The following is a 20,614-nucleotide window of genomic DNA, read 5'->3' on the forward strand; positions in this document are numbered from 1 at the left end:
GCTCCGCACGTCCCTCCCGGTGGGCTGCACGCCTTGTGGCCGTGAGTGGGCCGGGCCGGGTGCGAGGTGCGGGTCCCTCTTGGTCCTGGCCCTGGGAAGCTACCGTGTCCAGGGCCGACAGTGGAGGGCTTTCTCAGAGAAGGGGGCGGCCTCTGAGCTGGGCCTGCGGGGGCCACGGGAGGGGCAGCGCCGGGGGGCGGCGAGGGCGGCGAGGGCGGCGAGGCCGATCGGGAGCAGCTCCGGAGACCTGAGGGAGGAGCCGCCATCAGACCGGAGGTTGAGGAGGGCCACGCTGGGGCAGCAGGGCGAGCTGAGCTGGCTTCTGGCGAGCGGATTCCCTGCGTGGGGGTCCCGGGGTAGGACTCGGGAGCACGGGGCAGAGTGTGCGGGTGGCGGCATCTGGGACCCGTGTCGTGTCTGAGGAAACCGAGGGGTCTTTCCGTCACCTCAGCTTGGAGGCTGTGTCTCATGTGTTTTCTGGAGAGGCCTTTATTGGCCCCAAGGAAGTCCTCTGCCGCCTCACTTAGGCGTCAGATCATGGGCATGGGGTAACCCTGTGTGCCCCCGGCCCTGCTCCTCGGTCGCCGCAGCACCCCGGGTGGGCCTGAGGGCGGCTCTGGCGGGGGGGGGCTGACAGCTATGTTCCCCACTGCAGCTGGAAGACCACGAGTACAAGCCTTTGGACCCAAAAGACATCCGCCTCCCGCCCCCCATGCCGCCCAGCGAGAGGCTGCTGGCGGCCGTGGAGGCCTTTTACAGCCCCCCCTCCCACGACAGGCCCAGGAACAGGTACGGCACTTGGAGGGGGGGCGGCCCTCTGTCCCCTCTCCTGGCCTGACCTCCCCCCGAGTTTGCTTCATGCCTACAGGTGCCTTCTGCCCGGGGACCCGGGGTGGTGGGAGGCCCAGGTGAGGAAGGGGGCGGCCTGTAAAGCCAGGCCGAGTTCGGCCCGTCGCTCCCCTGGCCGTGGGTAACGTGTGTCCCACATACGGCGGCTCTCAGTGGAGGGTCTCTCTGGTGGGGACACGTTGGGGCAAGTTGCCGTCTCCGGCATGGTGTGTTTCAGAAGCTGGCAGCCGCATGCCCCACCCAGGCTTTGTCACGAGCCCCCTCAGGACATCCTCCAGCGGACTCGTCACCAGTCCGGCTAGAACCGCCTCCTGCCCAGTGCTGGCTCACAGGCCTGTCCATCTAGGAGTCAGAGCTGCTTGTCCCCAGTTAGTTAGATCACAGGCCGTAGGAGCCATGTGAGCTATTCCAGGAAACATCGATGTGGAAAAGGCACAGGAGCCAGGCGTGCGCCCTGCCGCTCTCCTTCCCCGCACGGTGCCGGACCCCGCTGGGCGTCTGAGCGAGGGCGGGAGGGAAGGGGGGCTGCACGCCCGGACACGTGTCCGCTGGGGTTTACTCCTGCTGACCTGCACCTGGGTTCCCGGCAGGAGGGAGGCGGGCAGGGTCACACAGGAAACGCCCCTGTCTTACAGCGAAGGCTGGGAGCAGAACGGCCTCTATGAGTTCTTTCGAGCAAAAATGCGGGCGCGGCGGAGGAAGGGCCAGGAAAAGCGCAACAGGTGAGCACGTGGGTTCCTGCGCACGGTGGGCCCGCGTCCCCAGCCAGAGCGGGCCCCTGCCCGGGCCACCGTCAGACGCCCTGACGGACCCGCCATCCAGCCACGCCCGGGCTGTCCTGCCTCCCCCACCGGGCCAGAGGGAGGACGGTCCTGTCTCTGCTCGCGTCTGCGGTGGGTTTTCCTGCAGGGCCCCCGTTAACGCCTAAGACGCCAGCCCAAGAGAGCTTTGCCGTCGTGCGTGATCAACCGCGCGCTGGGAGCCTGGTCCTCTGAGGGGACCGGGCAGGTCTGCACCCAGCCCCGCCCGCCTGGGGTCTTCCGGAAAGTTCGGGGCTTGCCGCTCACCAGGCCTCTCTCTGCAGCGGCCCCTCACGGTCCCGGAGCAGATCCAAAAGCCGGGGGCGCTCTTCCTCCCGCTCCAACTCGAGGTCGTCCAAGTCATCGGGCTCGTACTCCAGGTCCAGATCGCGCTCGTGCTCGCGCTCCTATTCTCGCTCCCGCTCCAGGTAGGCGGGGGGCCGCGCGCGCCCGCCGAGGCCCCTGTGGGGCGCCCATGGCCGCCGCCCACCGCCAGCTCTGTCCTCCCCGCAGGAGCCGCAGCCGCTCCCGCTCGTCCCGCAGCCGCTCCCGCTCCCGCTCCCGCTCGCGCTCCAAGTCCTACTCCCCAGGAAGGAGACGTCGGTCGCGGTCCAGGAGCCCCACCCCGCCGTAAGATTTCTGTCTTAACTGTCCAGTGACCACTGGTCGCGCCGGAGCCCTCTGACGCTTTGCTGTCAGTGTGGAGACCTGTCGCTGGAAGATGCGCTCCCGGGGGCCCGTGCTGAGGTGGCCCCTCAGGGACCCCGAGTCCTAGCACAGTGATAGCGGTGCCTCCTCGTCTCACACCTCGCTCTTACCTGTTGATGGTAATGTCGTAAAGCGTGAGGTAGCAGCCGGGCTGTCTCTGAGCCGGTCGGGGGTTCCGTGCGACCTGCCCTTACTGCTCAGTGTGGGGCAGGGCCCAGGGGAGGGAGCTCCCCTACCTGGCACCTGAAGATGACGGAGAAGGCGGCTAGAGAGCCGGGATGTGTGTGTGTCCCCGCGTGCCCCTCTAACGCTGGTGAATGTTCACGTCCGCCACACGCTGTAATGTTCTCAGAGTTTTCATTCCAATAAATGTATCGACTCTTTTTTAAAAAACGTAACCTGTCTTAATTTTAGTTCTTCGGCTGGTCTGGGTTCTAATTCAGCACCTCCTATACCTGATTCAAGGCTCGGGGAAGAGAACAAAGGACATCAGATGCTGGTGAAAATGGGTAAGGTTCCTGGGAAGAACCACCACCCACTTTGGGCTTTTGGGGCTGGGGAGCCAGAGAAGGTTCCGGCTCGCTGCCAGAACTAGCAAGGGCAAACCCGCCAAGTTCTCGCTGCACGTTCTTTCTCACTGCAGCCGCCTCACGTGTGTAAAACCACATGGGCGCATGTCATTCAGCTCTGCACATGAAGTCTTGCTTAAGTTCATGGATAAATGGGCCAAATTTCGACTTCTGTGGGTTGTAACTGCCCTCCCCCCCTTTCTTCTTAAGGCTGGAGTGGATCTGGTGGCCTCGGCGTGAAAGAGCAAGGGATCCAGGACCCCATCAAGGGGGGGGACGTCCGGGACAAGTGGGACCAGTACAAGGGTGTGGGCGTGGCCCTGGACGACCCCTACGAGAACTACCGCCGGAACAAGAGCTACTCCTTCATTGCCCGCATGAAGGCCAGGGACGAGTGCAAGTAGGCGCTCCGCGGGCAGGAGCTGTTGGCTTCCTGGCTTACTGGCAGTGACAGACGGTAGGGACAGCTCAGTGGTCAGTCTCCATCCTTGGGGAGCGACAGAAGAGAAGGAAGACGACAGCATGCCTAGGGAGAGGGCCGTGCTCCAGAGTGTGGGGGGCCCCAGGCCCCGCCTGCAAACCAGCTCTCCCGTAGAAGCCAGAACCCGCCCAGAGATGCCCTGGCCGCCCGGCCACAAGCCTCCTTCCCTTGATGGAGAAGTGAGAAACCCGAGACCCTCCACCCCTGGATACGAATTCCCGCCACCTGAAGACACGGCTGTTCGTACCTCCCCGCAGTCCGCTCGGAGCTGCCACCTAGGCTGGGAGGAGCGTGTGGAGGACGGGCCCCGGGCCAGGCGCCGGTTACAAACAGAAAATCAGACCCTTTCTGATTGGCAGAGTTACACAGGGCTTTCATTTTTACTCCAGATGTTTAGTTTTAGAGAAGGGAATGTTGCTCTCAGAGGATCCAGGTGAGAATTTGAAACCTGATTCCTCTAAGACGTGCTCACGGCCCATAGTTCAGTTACTTTAGTTGAGTTGAAATTTTGTCCCCAAACGTTAGCCACTCGCGGTCCCTGCAGAAACAAAGGTTCTAAGGAAGCTGATCTGAGGCATCTTCAGGTCACAGAGTGACGCCCTCGGAGAGCCTGCACTCTTAGTGTCTCTGCGTGTGTTTCTCACTTAGAGGAACCCAACACCAGCGCTCACGCGGACGGCCCGCTCTGCTCTGGGGTGGGGAGAGCGAGCCCACCCCACCCTGCCAGCGAGGGGGGCCCGGCCGGGCGGGGGGGGGGGGGCGGCGTGGGGACGGCCACGCCTGGCGTCTGTGGGCAGCTCGTGCGGTGCCGTCTCTTTGTACAGAAACATTTTTGAAAAATTCTTTTCAATAAAATAAACGCAGAGTCCTCTCCCAATTTTTCAACCTGATGTGATAAAATAATTTGATTTTGTTCTAGATTTCCTGTAGCTGTGAATTGTTCAAACGTGTCTGATTCAGGATAAAACGTAAACACGTGCTGTTAACGATTTCTTGTGGATTTTACTGTTTTGCCTTCAAATAAAAACTTTTTTTAAAGACCTTTTTCTCTGTGTGTTTGAGTTAGAAGCGCGCTCAGGCCGAGTCAGGAGGGGCTGTGCCCAGTGTGCGAGTCTGAGTTGTGCAGTCTGGTCGGAAGCCGTGTCCTGGCATCTCCCGTTGGCGTCCCCGGCCTGGGCATCTGGCGCTGGCTCCTATGGAGCAGACGGGGCTTCTCGGCCCTTCTATCTACCTCTGCTCACCAGGAAGGCAGCCCCTGGCCAGTCCGGCCACCCTGCAGGGCTCCAGGCAGGCAGGCACCCTCCATCCCGCCGGGAGCGGGGACCGAGCTGCCCGTGGGTCCGGCTCCCCCGGCCTGCGCGTCCTCTCGGGTCGGGCGCTGGGCAGCCCGGGGTGGGGGCGGAGGGGGAGGCTGGGAGCGGTCGGCCCCTCATCTGGGAAAGGCTGGAGCCGGGACTCCACTCAGGTGAGTCCTGGGTGCCACCTCCCACCACTGTCCCCTGGAAAACAACGTGTGGGCGTCAGAGCCGGTGTGCTGGCCCAGCGTGTTAGCTCAAGCCCACGGACCCCGCCTCACCTCCTGGTACTCCCAGCTCCTTCTTCACCTCCTCCAGGGCATCCTCCATGGACAGCGGCGCGGGCCTGTGGTGCCTGATGTACTGTGGGGCAGAGGACAGAGATGTCACCACTGCTGCCTCGGTCTACTGAGTCTACTGAGGCCTGGGGCGTTGGAGGTGGCGCCTGTCCCCATTGGCTCCTGGACAGGCGGACAGAAAAAGAGGCAGGATGCCACGTGACAGTGCTGTAGAAACGAGAGATGAGCCCAGAAGGCTCTCGGCAGGGCATCCTGCAAGGGGCAAGCCCTGACTGGGTCTGAGAGGGAAGAGCAGCCATGGCTGGGGGTGGGACCGGCGAGGGGCACTGCCCGGGGGGCCCTCAGAGCACACGGGGCCTGGGTGCCACTCCCAGGACGTGGGCCCAGTGTGGACATGAGGAGCCACGGTGGGCTGCAGGCAGGCGACGTGGGCAGACCGCTTCAGCTGCATCCCATCAACCAACATGCAGGACCGAGCGAAGTGAAAGGACTGCAGGGGTGCAATCAACAGTCCAGAATGGGGGCAACCGTCGAACAAACAACCTGTTTCCTTGAACAAATAAACTACAAGGAGACATCAGAGAGATGGCGGGGGCAGTGCAGGGGAAACCTGAGGAGCACGGTTCTCAAAGTGGGCACCCCCGTGGTATGTGCGAGAACTGCCGCTCTGACCAGGAGGCCAAAAAGACCCCGGACAGTCTTGATGTATGGGCTTTGTCTGGGTTCTGATAAAAAAACAACAAAATGTACACCTTCACGAGACAAGTGGAAATCTAATGCTGGATATCCAGCGATATTAGGAAAAGCTCGTTTGGCTTTGGGATTATCATGGTATCGTGACCATATTGTTCAAAAGTCAAAAGTCCTTTGTTTTGAGACCTACGGACTGACGTAGATAAAAGGACAGAAATCCCCATGCAGAACAGCTCATATAGTATGATGCCATTTCTATAAAGAAATACACACTAGATAGAATGTTACACCCATTACATTGCAACATGTATTTGATAATATACAATAACACACAACATTGTAATTCTCTACATAATACAGTTCATGTTTTACACGGGGAAAATCCAAAGAACATCGAGTTGGTAATAATCATCTCTGAAGTTATGGAAGGCTTTATAAACTACCTCTCTCTGTAACAAAATTTTTATAAAACGAGCACAAATTTTTTATAATCGGACAAAAATTAAATTTGGGGAGAGAAAGGTGAGTGTAACATTCTCGGTGCCTCAGCTCCCAGGACTGAGAGAAGCCCCGCGGGGACAGAGCTTGGGAAGGGTCTGTGGAGGGACAGGACCCCCCCCCCCGCCTTTGCCCTGAGGTCAGAAGCAGGCTCCCTCTGCTGCGACCACAGGGTCCCTGCTGCCTGGCCCGAGCCCCGGCCCCCTCCACGAGCGAGGCCCCTGCCCCCTCCCGGGAAGGGCGGTATGCTGTGGTCACCTGTTTGGTTTCCTCCAGGGTGTGGTAGTGGAACGCGTCCTGGTCCAGGGACTGCAGCAGGGACCCGTGCAGGTGCCGACTGGTCTCCACGAACTGCTGCGTCAGGCTCAGCTGCTGCTTCAGCATGTCGTTGAGCGCCAACACGGCCGGGCTGTACGCTGTCAGGGCTGCACCGGCTCTGTGTCACCCGGCCGGCCCGCCCACCCGCCCGCCTCCCCACAGGTGCCCCCCGGAGCAGGGGGACAAGGTCCGCTGCTTGGGCCCCGTGCTCGGCAGCGCCCGCGTGCGGCCACTGGGGATGCTTTCTGGAAGGTCCTGCCCTCTCCCAGAAGTACCAAAGGCCCCACTGGTCCCTCCCAGCCGCCTCCACCCTGGAGTGAGCAAGCTGCTTTTTGAGGGCTGGCGTGGGACTCTCGGGAGCTGCTCGTGTGGGATGCTCAGCGCCCAGGCAGAAACCTGAGTCTTAACGTCCGACCACAGGACGAAGTCTAGCCAATCGGCATCCCCAGCGGTACACCTGCCCCACGGGAACCTTCTTCACGCCACTGAACTGGACACTAAGGAATAGCTAAGGGGGTAAATCTTATGTGGGTTTTTTTTAAAGACTTTATTTATTTGATAGAGACAGAGAAAGCATGAGCAGAGAGAGGGAGAAGCAGGCTCCCCGCTGAGCAGGGACTTGATCCCAGGACCCTGGGATTTTGACCTGAGCCGAAGGCAGACGCTCAACCGTCTAAAAGCCACCCAGGCGCCCCATGTTGTGTTTTTAAACACAAAACTAAAATAATTAAAAATAAAACTAAAAATAAAAAAGTTTTCATTAAATTCAAAATGTATTGAAAAATGGAAGTTGTGTAAGTGTTCGAAAGGATCACTGGAAGGCTGCGTAACAACACAGAACAAGCTCGGGGGTGATAGCTAAACGGGAGAGTTTTTTGAAAGGATATAAACAATCCCGTGGTTACAACCAGTGTGTTTTAGTATCTTCATCTTTAAAAAAACTGAAAAGGGCAAAAACATAAGAGGTACTAGCTGGACCCTTGTTTGTGTCCCTCAAGTGGTCAGTGGCCCACTGTGAGGACCTGACGCAGCCTGGGCTCCCGATGGCAGCTGCTGGGGCCTCCCCCACCGCGGGCCGGGCCGCCCGGGACCCTGACACTCCCCGGACTCGGCAAGGCACCAAGGCCCGTGGCTGCCGGGCTGGCTGCCTCTCAGTACCGGCTCAGTGTCTTCGGGGGAAAAACTACTATGGATTCTGGACACAAAGGCATGGGGCGGGGGGGACAGGGGAACACACAGGAATAGCCCAGCTGGGGTGGAGGGCTCAGAGTTGTGTTACTCACAACTTCCCTGTTGTATCTGACACGGGTGTCCTTTGGCAAGACAGACCGAAGGTTTTCGGACACTCAGTCTGTCGTCCAGGCTCCTAGGAACCGTGGCAGTTGCCTGTGGCTGCGACAATCTCACCAACAGACCCCCCCGCACCCGGCACTAACGCGGGGCACCGCCCCTCCCCGGGTGGCCGTGAATCTGCGCCTTCACCGCCAGGACCCACTGAGCTGGGCTGTTACCTTCTATCGAGTCCGCGCTGACGACGTGACTGGCAATGGGCACGGGGTCCACGTAGGCACCTCCCAGGGCAGGCCCGATGGCCGCCACGCCGGCCCCTGTCCCAGCGACAGAGGGGGAGGGAATGAGTGGGCAGGACGCCTTTCATCAGCAGACGGGACATGAAACAGGCTACACGAATCTCATCTTTTCTCTTCTGAAGGACAGTCACCCTTCTGGCTTTGTCAACCTCTTCCCCTTTTAAAATTTCCCCAAGGCTGCCTCCATCTTTCTGCTGGCTTCTCCTGGTACAAGTCAGTTGAGCTGGCCCAAGCGGTTGCCGTGGTCACACCGGCTGGTCACGGTGGCATCGGGCCCTCCCCACCTCGGCCTTCCATCTACGGGCCATGAGCAGGCTTCAGGATGTGCCCTGGACTCTAAGAAGCCAGTTTATTTAGGCTGTGTTTTCCTCTCCTTTCAGTGTCAGGCCTAGTCTAGGAAAATGGCATCAGCTATGTTTTATGAAAGTTCCCTTGAAATTTCAAAAAAATACAGAAATGCACACATTTGCCCGCATGGGACAACCGGCTACGTGGTCAGGCAGCACGAGGCTGTGGAGAGGAACGCGGAGGTTTCCGAGTCACAGAACCGGGCTCCCAGTGCCTTGAACGCCTTCTAGCACTTGGCACATCTGCCTGACTTTCCTCCCCGAGAAGCAAGAGAATGGCCATGCCCTGCCCCGGTGTGCAGCCCAGGCTGATTTACGGCTAGGCGCCCCCAAATCAAAATGCACACCGCAGGTGAGAGGTACAGCCCCATGCACAGCCCAGGAACAAGCTCTGCTGACACTGTGGGTGTCCACCTAGACAAGAAAAGAGAGCGGGGGAAGGTTTAAAAGAAAGGGACCTTTCCGTTCAGATGGGCCAAGACTGAAGCTGGGGCCAAGAGAAACGTCTGGAAGGTCACACCGGGCATGAAGAGAAATGTCGGCCTGGGGCTGCTGCCCCTCATCCTCGGAAGAGGAAATGTGCCCCACGGCCCCCTGAGCTGCCTAACGATGATGACCCGAACCTCCAGACCCTGCAGCTCTTGGTCGTGCTTCCAAGGATGCCCGCGGCACACACTGCGAGAGCCTGTGCCTCCCTCGGGGGGCCCCCCTGCTTACCCTCTGCCCACTGGTAGGTGAAGGTGGGCTCGAGGGTCTGCACAGCCGTCTCCTTCATGAGGACCCTCGTAACGTCCCTGGCCCGCTTCTTCCAAGGCTTGAGTGTTGGCAGGGGAAGGTCTGGCTGCAGGCTTGCAGAGAATTCTGACAAAGTGTTCGGCGTCCTGTCGGGAGACTCCTCAGAATGGGCCCTCGACTCGGATGCCGTTTCAAAATCTTCCGAGTAAGCTGAGCTCACCGCGCTCGCCGTGGGCTCTCGAGACTTCGGCCTCGGGCTGGAAGCACCCTCAGGCCCAGCGGAGGAGACCGACGGCTCACTCAGGCACTCTGAGACCTCGCTTCCAGTGGGGGGACCTCCAGCCTGGGAGCTTCGGCTGGATGCCTTTTCCCGCTGGCCTTGTTTCTAAAACAAAGAATGACAGAGGTAACTGGCAGGTGGTTTTGCCCGATCAGCATGCTCAAAATACCACTGCGTTGGAATGGGTCCCCAGGGAGCCCAGCAGGTCAGGGTCCGCACTGGTCCTTCGGCGGCTTGGGGCGGGCCCCGGACTGTGAGCGGAACGCGGGAGACGCTTCAGCCTCACGGGGCTGCCCCGTTTGAACACCGATGGCATCAGCCTGTGTCGGTGGCACGTGGACGAACTCTGCTGAAGTGTCACCATTCTGTATCATGACAACGTGCGTTCGGGAGTGAGGTTACTAATGTGGCAAGAATCACAACGGGACACTGGGCTGAGCACAGGTCAGCGCAGTGTTGTTTCGGGGCGGTTTAAGTGGGACCTGCTTCAATCCTCTGCTACATTAAGTAGCTTTCTCCTGTTATCACCCAAATCAGGATCTCTCACCCGGGGCGCTCCTGACATTTGAAACTCAAACATTTCTTCACAGGGGAGCCATCCTGTGCTGCGTGGGACCCTGAGCAGTGTCCCTGGCCGCCACCGCACCCCCACCCCCAGCCCCAGCACCCAATGCCAGCAGCGCCCTCCACCCGAGTCATGACCAAAAACGTCTCCAGACATGCCAAGTGGCCGCTGGGGGTTAAGAACCACGGGCCTCACTGAAGCACCACCATGGCAAGCCTCTCCACATGACCGACAATGAAAAGTGAAGTTGGCTATACTTACTTTCTGTTCTAAGGCTGAGTTCTCGCTGACAGCTGGAGCCAGATCATCAAGGGACAAAAGATTGATTCGAAAATCTGTAATCAAAAATGCAACATGGCAACATTGACTCATTTATTCCCTCCACAGTGTTTACCAGAAACGTGCAGTCTCTGTCCTTCATAAGCCAGCACAAGGATTGACACACTTTTTCTCTACGTAGTAAATATTTTCCACTTTGTATCCTAGCCTATGTCACAATTACCCAGCTTTGTCCTTACGGTGCAAAGAGCCACCACAGACCATGTGTAAAACAAACGGACGCGGCTGTGTTCCACTAAAACTTTATTTATAAAAACAGACCCTGGGCCAGATGAGTCGATGATGGCAATGCAGTGAAGGATGCGTGGTGTCAAGTGTGCTCAAGGTACGGGGGGTGGGGATGGGGGACAACTCAGGCAGACATAAGACTAGACCCGAAGTGTCCTAAGTTCCCATTTAAAGCAAGTTAAGGGCACAGGAACCTGAAGTGAACCAGCACTGGGCATGCCAAATGGCCCGTCGCCAGTGCCTGCTCACGTGAGTGCTGGAGACTTGGGAGCACAGAGTCCTCTGCGGAGTTCTGGTATTCCAGATTTCTCTGGACCTGAAAAACGAGCCCGCGCCTCCAGGCGGACGGCCAGTGAACATCAGCCAACAGTTGGCAGGAAATCGATTATGTGGTTCAGTTCAGGCCCTGAAGCACGGGAGGGGGGCGGGGTGTGGTGAGAGAGAGGGGGAGAGAGGGAGAGGGAGAGAGTGCCCGGCAGCAGGCACGGGAGGGAGCAGGGCCCTCTGGGCAGCAGGGACAGAGCTGGAGGTGAGAGGGGTCTGCCCCTCAAAACCTGATGGTCCTAAGCCCCAGAGTGATTCCCCCTCACCACTGCAGTCCTGGGGGCTCGCCCCTCCTCCGAGCCCTCTTACTCTGACGGTCACCACAGTTCACATGGCGGGGAGGTCCAAACACACAACCCTGGAAAAGCCTCTGAACTAAAAGGCTTCCCAGCCGGCCCAGAGCAAAGGCACTAGGGTGATTCTGGACTTGAGGGCTTTGGAACAGTGTTGGCAGTGGCTGAGGAACAATGTCATTGTCACGTCGGCCAACCTTCCTGCGGAGGACCAGCCGAGGCGCTTCACAGGCATGATCTCACCGGCATGGCTCTGCCCCCACTTCGGAGATGAGGAAACCGAGGCACAAGAGAGCCCCAGACTGCACAGCCAGTAAGAGGTGAGGCCAGGACGTCCACCCCAGCTACGTCAGACCCTAAACTCAGAACGTATTCACCATTCCCAGCTTGCCTCCCTCTCTGAGGCTACATCTGGACAAGGGAGGGCAGGGGCTGGCCACCAGCAGAGGACCCTCCAGGCCGGCAGTGAGGACAGAGGGCAGAAGGGCAGGGACCTGGGTCTGTCGCTGCCCCGCCAGCCTACGCCCACCTTCCCATCCACATGAGGGAGGTGACATGGAGCCAGGGAGGGCAAGGACACCCACTTACCAGCCCCTCGGGCCCAAGGATCAGAACCACGATTAGCGAGGTGCCACGTGGCATCCAGCAGATGGCAGCCACTGAGGGGGCCCAAAGGGGCTTCTCACACTGGCAGCCTGGGGCCGGGCCCGCTGCATTCTCCGGCCCTAACGAGGGCACCTTTGTTGACAACACTCCCCCCTTCCTCAGCAGATCTGCTGCTGCCCCTACGGGGGTGTTCACACCCAGGTTAGTCTGTGATGGGGTTCGAGACACACCACCCTGACACTCGGCACCTTGGCATACTGAATATTTCAGGCTGCAGGAACTTGAGCAAGGGCAGGTGCTGCAAGAGGTAGCCGCCCTTCTCCCCTGAAGCAGCTCATAAGACCCTCGAGTGAGAAGTGCCCTCCCTCTACCTGCAGGAAAGGAGCCTCCTCTTTCCAAGATGGAGGGACACCAAGAGGAATCCCAGCAGGCCTCACTAAGTGTGCCCCTTTACTACCCTTAGCTCATTGCCTTTTGTCCTATCACGTTTTCCCACGACTTCCCACTCCTCATCAGGCCTAACATAAAAATGCTCACACACAACTGTTTCTTCGGGTCTTCATTTCCTTATGAAGGCTCCTGTGTCACATAAAACTAATGTTGGATATTTATTTAACATTTATTTAACATGCTTTTCTTCTGTGAATCTGTCTTTTGATGCAGGGACCCCGCCGGGACCGTGGAAAAGCGATTTTCCCTTCCCTCCTGCTGAGTCACAAGTTCCAGGTCCCCCAGCACGCAGGGGCCAGGGCACTTGTGGGCCTGTTTGCCATCATCCTCCTGCCAACACAACACTTGGTGCCTCCCGGTGCCCGCTGGGCCTTCGGGACACAGTTCTACTTGGATCTCATGATGTAGTACCCCAGACGGAAGATGGAAGAGTTGGCTGCACATCTTTTTCCTTTCTTTTTTAAATACGTGTAATATTAAGATAAAAACAATGTTGGAGTGCCTGGGTGGCGCAGGTGGTTAAGCGTCCGGCTCTTGGTTTCAGCTCAGATCATGATCCCAGGGTTGTGGGATGGAGCCCCGTGTCGGGCTCTGTGCTCAACCGGGAGTTGGCTTGGGGTTCTCTCTCTCTCCCTCTGACCCACCCCCTGCTCATGCTCTCTCTCTTTCTCTCTCTCAAATAAATAAAATCTTTTTTAAAAAAGATAAAAACAATGTCGAATAATGTTGAAATAATAGAAATGTCTAAGCGTGACTGGTTAGAGATTTAGTTCCTTTTCCAAATTTAAAAAAGAAAGGAGGCAAATTTCTCTTTCACCAAAAGGAACACTGAATCGCCCTTCTGCTGTATGTGGCTCTAGGATTTTGTTTTTGGGTTATTGCTCTGTCACTGGTCAGGGTTACTGGATGAAGACATTAGAGATAGAACAAAAATCTGACTCGGCCCCTCCACCAAGAAAGAAGGTCAGGAAGCAGAGGGTGTAGCGTGAGCCACGCACTTCCCGTGGCAATACCCAGTGACCGCCCCCTCCCCCCCGCCCCGCCAGGGACCCTCCAGGTGGTCTCGCCATTCCTGCCCAGGGTGATAGTTGGGCATAGGGCCGTAGGTTACCGTTCAGGCTGTCATCAGCAGCTTCTGAGAGCGACTCATCACGAGGCCCAGCCTCACTCCTTCCAGGGGAGGAGAACTTGTCATGCCGCACCATTGAGGCTGACTTTGGAGAGGGGCCAGGGATGGAAAGCGATGCCGTGTGGACAGCTGTGTCCCCTGAAGTGTGAGTCTGTGAGGAGTGAGCTCTCGAGCACACGCTGCGAAGGGTCCCGTCTGCGGACTGTGAGGCTGGCAGAGGTGATGTCCGAAATGACTTTGGGCTGGAAAGTTCCTCACTGGGTAGCGAAAGGATTCTTGGCTGCATTGGGATCTGATCCTACTTTGGCGGAAATAAATGAAATTAATTACCAAACAGGTGACAATGAAGTCCTTACCACTGAACAATGTGGCCGGAGTGGGGCATGAGGCCAAGGATCAGCAACCAAATAGTTCTCTTTCTGTGCCTCTTTCTCTCCCTCTCCCCTCATTTCTAGGAGTCAAGCTACAACATTTAAACAAGATAATACTGGGACCAGAAATATTCCACAAGTGATCAGAAATATCACTTGGCTTTCAAATAAATTTTGTTAATTACACCTTTTCTAAATTAAGGCCCCTGAGGGGCACCTGGGTAGCTTAGTCAGTTAAGCATCTGCCTTGGGATCATGATCTCAGGGTCATGGGATCGAGTCCCACATCGGGCTCTGTGCACAGTTCAGAGTCTGCTTAAGGATTCTCTCCCTTGCCCTCTGCCCCTCCCCCAACTCATGCTCTGTTTCTCCCTCTCTCTCAAATAAATAAATAAAATCGTTTAAAAAATAAATAAAATTAATTAAGTCCCCTGAGTATATGGTCTATGATAGCCTGGACCTTCAACAGAACCAAAATGTATATACAGGTATTTTTTCCCCTTAAAATACAGCCTTTCCATCACTTTACACCCATGAAGATGGCTCTAGTCACCAGTGTTAGCTCTGATCACAAGTGCTGGTGACAATGTGGAGAAATTGGAACCCTCATGCACTGCCGCCAGGAATGCAAATGGCCCAGCTGCTGTGGAACATAGCTTGGCATTGCTTCAGTACGTTACACATGGAATTACTAGAGGGCCCAGTCATTCCGCTCGTAGGGACAGACCCAAAAGAACTGAAAACAGGGACTCAAACAGGTATGTGTACACAAATGTTCATAATAGCACTATTCACAAATAGCCAAAAGGTGGAAAAGACCCAATATGCCCGACAATGGCTGGTGGAGAGATAAGATGTAGTATATTCACACAATTGAGTCTCACTCAGCCGTAAAAAGGAATTAAGCTCTGACACATGCTACAATGTGGATGAACCTCAAAAACATTACGCTGAGTAAAAGCAGCCAGTCCCACAGAAGGTCACATACTGGATGATTCCATGTATATGAAACATCCCCACCAGGCAAATCCACAAAGACAGAAAGCCGATTAGAAGTTGCCAGGGGCTGGGGGAGGGGAAAATGAGGAGTGATTATTTAACAGGTACAGGGTCACCTTTGGGGCTGACGAAAATGTTCTGGAACCAGACAGAGGTGGTGGTTGCACATCACGAATGGACTAAATGGTGCTGAATTGTTCATCTTACAAATGTTACTTTTCGGTTATGTGAATTTCATCTCAACTGAAAAAAAATCAAGTGCAGCTCCACCACTTTTCCCGTGTGGGGCCCCTGACGAGCACGTATGGATCGGCACTGGCGAGCAGTCACACCAAGCGCTGACCCGAGGTGCACACACTTCCTCCAGGTGTTATAAACTGCCTAATGCGTCCCAAATCCTGTCACCCACAGAGCAGGGCCCAAAACAGGCAGCCGAGACTGGCTGGAGCCCAACCGTTCCTTGTCAAACCCCTTCCTTAGTAGCCCGCGGGAGACGGCTGCTGTCCAGTCTCTAGCACCGTGACCTGAAGAGCAGACGCAAGGCTTCGGTAAGAATAAGTATATGCGGGGCACCTGGGTGGCTCAGTCGCTAAGCGTCCAACTCTTGATTTCGGCTCAGGTCATGATCTCAGCTTCCTGAGATCGAGCCCCACATCGGGCTCCACGTTGGGCATGGAGCCTGCTTAAGATTCTCTCTCTCTCCCTCTCCCTTTGCCCCTCCACCTGCTTGTGATCTCTCTCTCTCTCTCTCTCTAAAATAAATAAAATCATGGGGCGCCTGGGTGGCTCAGTCGTTAAGCGGCTGCCTTCGGCTCAGGTCATGATTCCAGGTCCTGGGATCAAGCCCCGCATCGGGCTCCCTGCTCGGCGGGAGGCCTGCTTCTCCCTCTCCCACTCCCACTGCTTGTGTTCCCTCTCTCGCTGTCTCTCTCTGTCAAATAAATAAAATCTTTAAAAATAAATAAAAATAAAATAAAATAAATAAAATCTTAAAAAAAAAAAAGAGTAAGTACACACAGGGGCGCCTGGGTGGCTCAGTCGGTTGAGCATCCAACTCTTGATTTCAGCTCAAGTCATGATCTCAGGGTCGTGGGATCCAGCCCTGTGTCGGGCTCCGCACTCAGAAGGGAGTCTGCTTGAAGATTTTCCCTCCCTCTCCCTCTGCCCCTCCCCCCTCAAATAAATAAATAAATCTAAATAAATAAATAAATAAGAAGTACACGCAAACCTTACCGAGAACAGTTTTGTCTGTTCTTTCTCACTGACTTTGGGGCTGCCGAAACAGTGATTCGTGTGTGTTTCTTTTTCTCTAGACGATTCTAGCAAGCTTCCCAGCAACTCTTTCATTTCCTCCTCATCGCTGTCTGGAGAATCTAGTTTTCTAGTAGGTTTTTTCTCTTTGGGTGTTTGAAAATTCCTCTCTTTTCCAAAATGTGCTTCAGGGAAGGTATTTTCAACGGGTGGTTCTCTCCTCTTTAGAAACCTACTGACCTTCCCATTCCGCGTGTTGCTCTTGGCCATGGAGACTTCACGGGCTTGTTTCTGGGAGGTTTTATCCAGGCTGTGTGAAGGAAGTTTGACTGTACTCCTGGGGAGGACTGTGTCTGTGCTCTTTGGAAGACTGTCCTCAGAGGTCTTCAGGTCAGATTCCATGTCAGACAAATCCATCTTCGCCTTCCGATTCATGATCTTGGTTTCTATCTGAGCCAGCTTTGTGAGCGTGGCGCTGGCCCTGAGCTTCGAGGCAATGGTTGGGGGTCTCCCTGAGGAGAGCTTGTGCCCACCCTCCACAACAGCCTTCTCTTTCAGAAGTGAGTGTTCTACACCCATGGTTTGGTTTCCTTTTAGAAATCTGCTATGAGCAGGTGATATTTTGGTAAGACTTCTACTGATTTTCAAGTTTCTGATTTCTTCTATTTTTGAATCTTCTAAGGAAATATCACTAAAATCACCAAAAATGTTGCGCATGGGATGGCCGGTTCTTCTTATGGAAGCCATTCTAGGGAGTAAAGAAAGGAAAACGTAGAGTAAGAATACCTGACGTTAAGGGCGCCTAGGTGGTTCAGTCGTTAAGCAGCTGCCTTCGGCTCAGGTCATGATCCCAGAGTCCTGGGATCGAGCCCCGCATTGGGCTCCCTGCTTGGTGAGCCTGCTTCTCCCTCTCCCTCTGCCTGCTGCGCCCTCTGCTTGTGTTCTCTCTCTCTGTCAAATAAATAAATAAAAATCTTAAAAAAAAAAATTTGACGTTCATATTGTGCCTTCAAATCCCTCAGTGCCTCCCGTATGAGAGCTCAGATCCTTCCTTGCAGTCTGGCTAGAGCCCTTCCTTCAAGCCCCACAATGACAATGAAAACGTCAACACCCAGTAGCACCGACTGAATTACCATTCTATGCCAGGTCTTCAATGAGATGCGTTAAACATTAAACAGAAAAGCCAGTGCTTCTCAGGCTCCAGTGGTGTGCCTGGCACTCTGCTCAGAGCTGTATTATCTCATTTAATCCTCATGCAACCGTGATCCCCCTTTTAGAGGAGGCCAAGAAAAATAAAAGCCCCCGAAGTTTAGGTCACCGGCCAAGGTTGCCAGTCGAGGTCACCTGGCTGGTGAGCAGCAGAGCCAGATTCAAAGCTCAGGTCTGATTCCAAAGTTCCCCTTCATCTCCACCGTGCTTCGTTGCCTGGCCAGTTACACCACCACTCACTCCCCAAATCAGGGCTCCTCCTTTACCCAACAGTCCTTCCAGTGTGAAAACTACTGCCCTGGAAAGACAAAGGGGCTACGGACACAGCACCCCCCACCAAGGTCAGCTGCATGGTGCACCCACATGCTGGTGTACGTTCTTTGGGGGAGAGAGGTCAGTGCTTTCATCATATTCTCAGAGTTCCCATGTGTCCCTAAAAGAATAAAAATGACCCACCACAAGATTTCCAAAGGTTTCGAAAAAGTTTAAAATCTTAAAAAGATGGAAAAATATCATCTGAGTGGGTGTGTTTGCTGCAGCCCCTTGAGTAAGGAACACGCCAACAGCAACGCAAATGGGAGATGCAGAGACCCCGTGACCTGGCAATTCCACGTCTGGGAATTTACCTACAGTTACACCCAGAAACGCACACAGAGATGCGTGTTCAAGGAATGTCACAGCAGTATTGTTTGTACTTGTCAAAAACCTGAACCCATCCATAGAGACCTGGTGCGATCCAGAAGAGCGCATGCAGATGAGGGAATACGATGCAGCCGTTAAAAGGAACGAGGGAGATCTGTGCATAATAACGTGGCCAGCATAATACTATGTGAGGCAGAAAAGACAAGATGCTCAACCATTGCTTGTTCCCATATTGCTTGAATGTTTTAGCAAGGCCATGCGTTATTATTATTTTTTTTTTAACTCACTGTGAGACCTAAAAAAGCCTTTTTTCCCATCCCTGTCCACTTGGAAAATGAGCTCACTGGGATTGCCAGATTAAATACAGGACACCCAGTGATTTGAATTTACGATAAATAGTAAATAATTTTTAAAATATGAGTATAACACTAATTTTTTTTTAAGTAGGCTCCACACCCAGCACGGAGCCCAACACAGGCCTGCACTCACAACTCTAAGACCAAGACATGAGCCGAGATCAAGAGTCAGATGCTTAACTGACCGAGCCACCCAGGTACCCCGACTCAGATTATTTTTATACTAAAAAGTAGTATGTTCCAAGCACCTTCAGACTAAAAATTTATTTATTGGTTATCTGGAGTTCAAATTCAACTGGGTGTCCCGTATTTTTATTTGTTAAATCTGGCAAGCTTATGTCTTCTGCGCCTTCCAAACCTGAACTCAAATGTTTTGTGCAAGGAAAAGTATTTAACCCAGCCCTAAGATTCTGTATAAGAGTGAATTATTTTTCTTTTACTCTCTGTTTCTCTGCCTGGTGTGCTGGCCTGCTTGTCCCCATCTTAACCACCGGGGCACTAAGGCCTGAGCTGGGTACTAACAGTACTAACTAACCTACCTAGCACAGGCCTGACCATAGGGGTCAGTGAATACAAAACCACCCCCAACAGAAACAGTGCAGAATTCCTAGCCTGTGTGACACTGAGCAAGTTACTTAACCAGTCTGTGCTTCAGCTTGCTCATCCTAAAAAGGTGGTAATAACTATGACCCTCACAGGATTCCTATGGTCATTGTAGGGCAGGAATAAATAGTAAGATTTAGATAGTAATGTCTGGAATACGTACTTTTAACTGGCTTTTAGCTGGAAGGACGTGGTAAAGAGGAAGTGGAGCACACTGGCACATCGACAGCTTTATTTTTTTGTAACTGAAGCTCAGGAGAGGACTCGGCCCCGGCCATTCTGTGGGTCAGAGGGAAAGCCTGACCACCAGGCCAGGTTTTCGGGCATCTAGTTCTTCTGCAAGTTTCCCTAGGTTTAAAAATAAATCAATAATGGTTAAAGAGGCAAATTTTGTGTCAAGTCCATTTTACCACAAGCTGATCTATTTTTAAAACACACAATTAAAAATAAACCAATGGACAAAAGATATGAACAGACATTGCACTGAAAAAAAAAAAGATATGAATGGCCAGCAAACACACGAAAAGACGTTCAATGTCACTAGCCACTAGGCAAATGCAAATCGAAACCACCAGATCCCACTTCACAGCCACTAGAATGCCTACAATCAGAACTACAGATAACAAGTGTGGTTGAGGATGTGAGAAAACTGGAACCCTCATACACTGTCATGGGGGACTGTGAAATGGTACAGGGGCCAATTTGGAAAACAGTCTGGCAGTTCCCACGTAGCCCAAGAAGACTGAAATGTATGCAAACGTTCACAATAGTATTCGTAGTAGACAAGAAGTGGAAACAACCCAAAAGTCCATTAACTAATGAATGGATGAGAACTGACGTCCATCCATAAACGAAATACTGTCCAGCAATAAGAAAAGAACAAATACAGATACACACAACACGCATGCATCTCGGACACATCATGCTAAGGGAAAGTAACCGGATGCAAAAAAAAAAAAAAACCCACACTGTATGACCCCATTCATAAGGATCATCCAGAAAAGGCAAATCTGCACAGTCGCAAAGCACCTCAGTGGTTGCCTGGGGCTGGGAGTGGGAGCGAGGAGGGACTGCAAAGGGCCAGGAGGGATATCCTTGGGGCGACGGAGAAGTCCTAAAGCCGGACCGTGGTGATGGCCGCACCACTCGGTAAACTTATAAATAAAAGGAACTGAACTGTACACTTAACAGGGGTGAACTGTATGGTACGTAAACGAATCTTCAATCCAGTTGTTAAAAATAAGTAAAGCTAACTTTGAAAACACTGGCTCCCTTCAGACCATCGGGCTCTTCCCCACCGCCGGGAGCGACCCACTCCCGACCACGCTCCCAAGTGGGCCCGGACGGGGAAACAGGCGTGAGGCGCCGGGCCGCCCTCCCGCCGCCCTCCCAGCCCAGCTTCACAGAACGCTCCCCTTTCCCCGCAACTCCTCTCCCGAGTCCGGACGCCAAGCCCTCGGCAGCCCAGCCAAGCCCTCGGCAGCCCAGCCAACCCTGCCAACCTCCTCCCACGATGTCCATCCGCAGAGGCCGCCACCGCGATACGGCCAGCCACTCAGGCCAGATGGGACCGTTGCCCCCGGCAACAGCGCCAGGGCGGAAGAGACTACATATCCCGGCGCGCGCCGCGCTCAGGGGACCAATGGGACACCAGGTCACTATCGCGATGCGTCATGGGAGTGGTAGTGCCGGGACGGGCCCGGCGTGCACTGCGCGCTGGGGGCCAATGGTGCCTCAGGTCACAATCGCGAGGCGTGACGGGAGTTGTAGTTCTGGGCCGGCCCGGCA

General features: G+C 54.7%; 2 protein-coding genes across 6 annotated transcripts in view; one reads left to right on the forward strand and one right to left on the reverse strand.

Moving 5' to 3' along the window:
- CHERP (calcium homeostasis endoplasmic reticulum protein) overlaps positions 1-4,447 on the forward strand; it is an 18,340-nt gene extending 13,893 nt beyond the window's left edge. For both annotated transcript variants that reach the window (XM_045862770.3, XM_045862771.3), the window contains exons 12-17: positions 656-789; positions 1,485-1,571; positions 1,934-2,077; positions 2,163-2,279; positions 2,772-2,866; positions 3,137-4,447. In XM_045862770.3, coding sequence (XP_045718726.1) covers positions 656-789; positions 1,485-1,571; positions 1,934-2,077; positions 2,163-2,279; positions 2,772-2,866; positions 3,137-3,330 — 771 coding nt within the window. In that variant the 3' untranslated portion in view covers positions 3,331-4,447. The remainder of the gene's footprint in view (positions 1-655; positions 790-1,484; positions 1,572-1,933; positions 2,078-2,162; positions 2,280-2,771; positions 2,867-3,136) is intronic.
- The window catches only part of CUNH19orf44 (chromosome unknown C19orf44 homolog), a 24,369-nt gene extending 3,905 nt beyond the window's left edge, over positions 1-20,464 (reverse strand). The window contains exons 1-10 of one of the 4 annotated variants that reach the window (XM_045862773.3): positions 20,329-20,464; positions 18,990-19,174; positions 15,999-16,764; positions 13,378-13,693; positions 10,288-10,361; positions 9,164-9,566; positions 8,022-8,117; positions 6,451-6,617; positions 4,984-5,065; positions 4,602-4,906 (exon numbers count right to left, since the gene is read on the reverse strand). In XM_045862773.3, coding sequence (XP_045718729.2) covers positions 4,869-4,906; positions 4,984-5,065; positions 6,451-6,617; positions 8,022-8,117; positions 9,164-9,566; positions 10,288-10,361; positions 13,378-13,693; positions 15,999-16,763 — 1,941 coding nt within the window. In that variant the 5' untranslated portion in view covers position 16,764; positions 18,990-19,174; positions 20,329-20,464 and the 3' untranslated portion in view covers positions 4,602-4,868. The other 3 variants (XM_045862772.3, XM_064598313.1, XM_064598317.1) reach the window with 3 other exon arrangements.
- Between the last annotated feature and the right edge of the window lie 150 nt (positions 20,465-20,614).

This window comes from Mirounga angustirostris, unplaced genomic scaffold (genome assembly GCF_029215605.1).
Source record: "Mirounga angustirostris isolate CCGP_5_RB_7025 unplaced genomic scaffold, mMirAng1.0.hap1 SCAF_1, whole genome shotgun sequence".
NCBI classification, from domain to species: Eukaryota; Metazoa; Chordata; class Mammalia; order Carnivora; family Phocidae; genus Mirounga; species Mirounga angustirostris.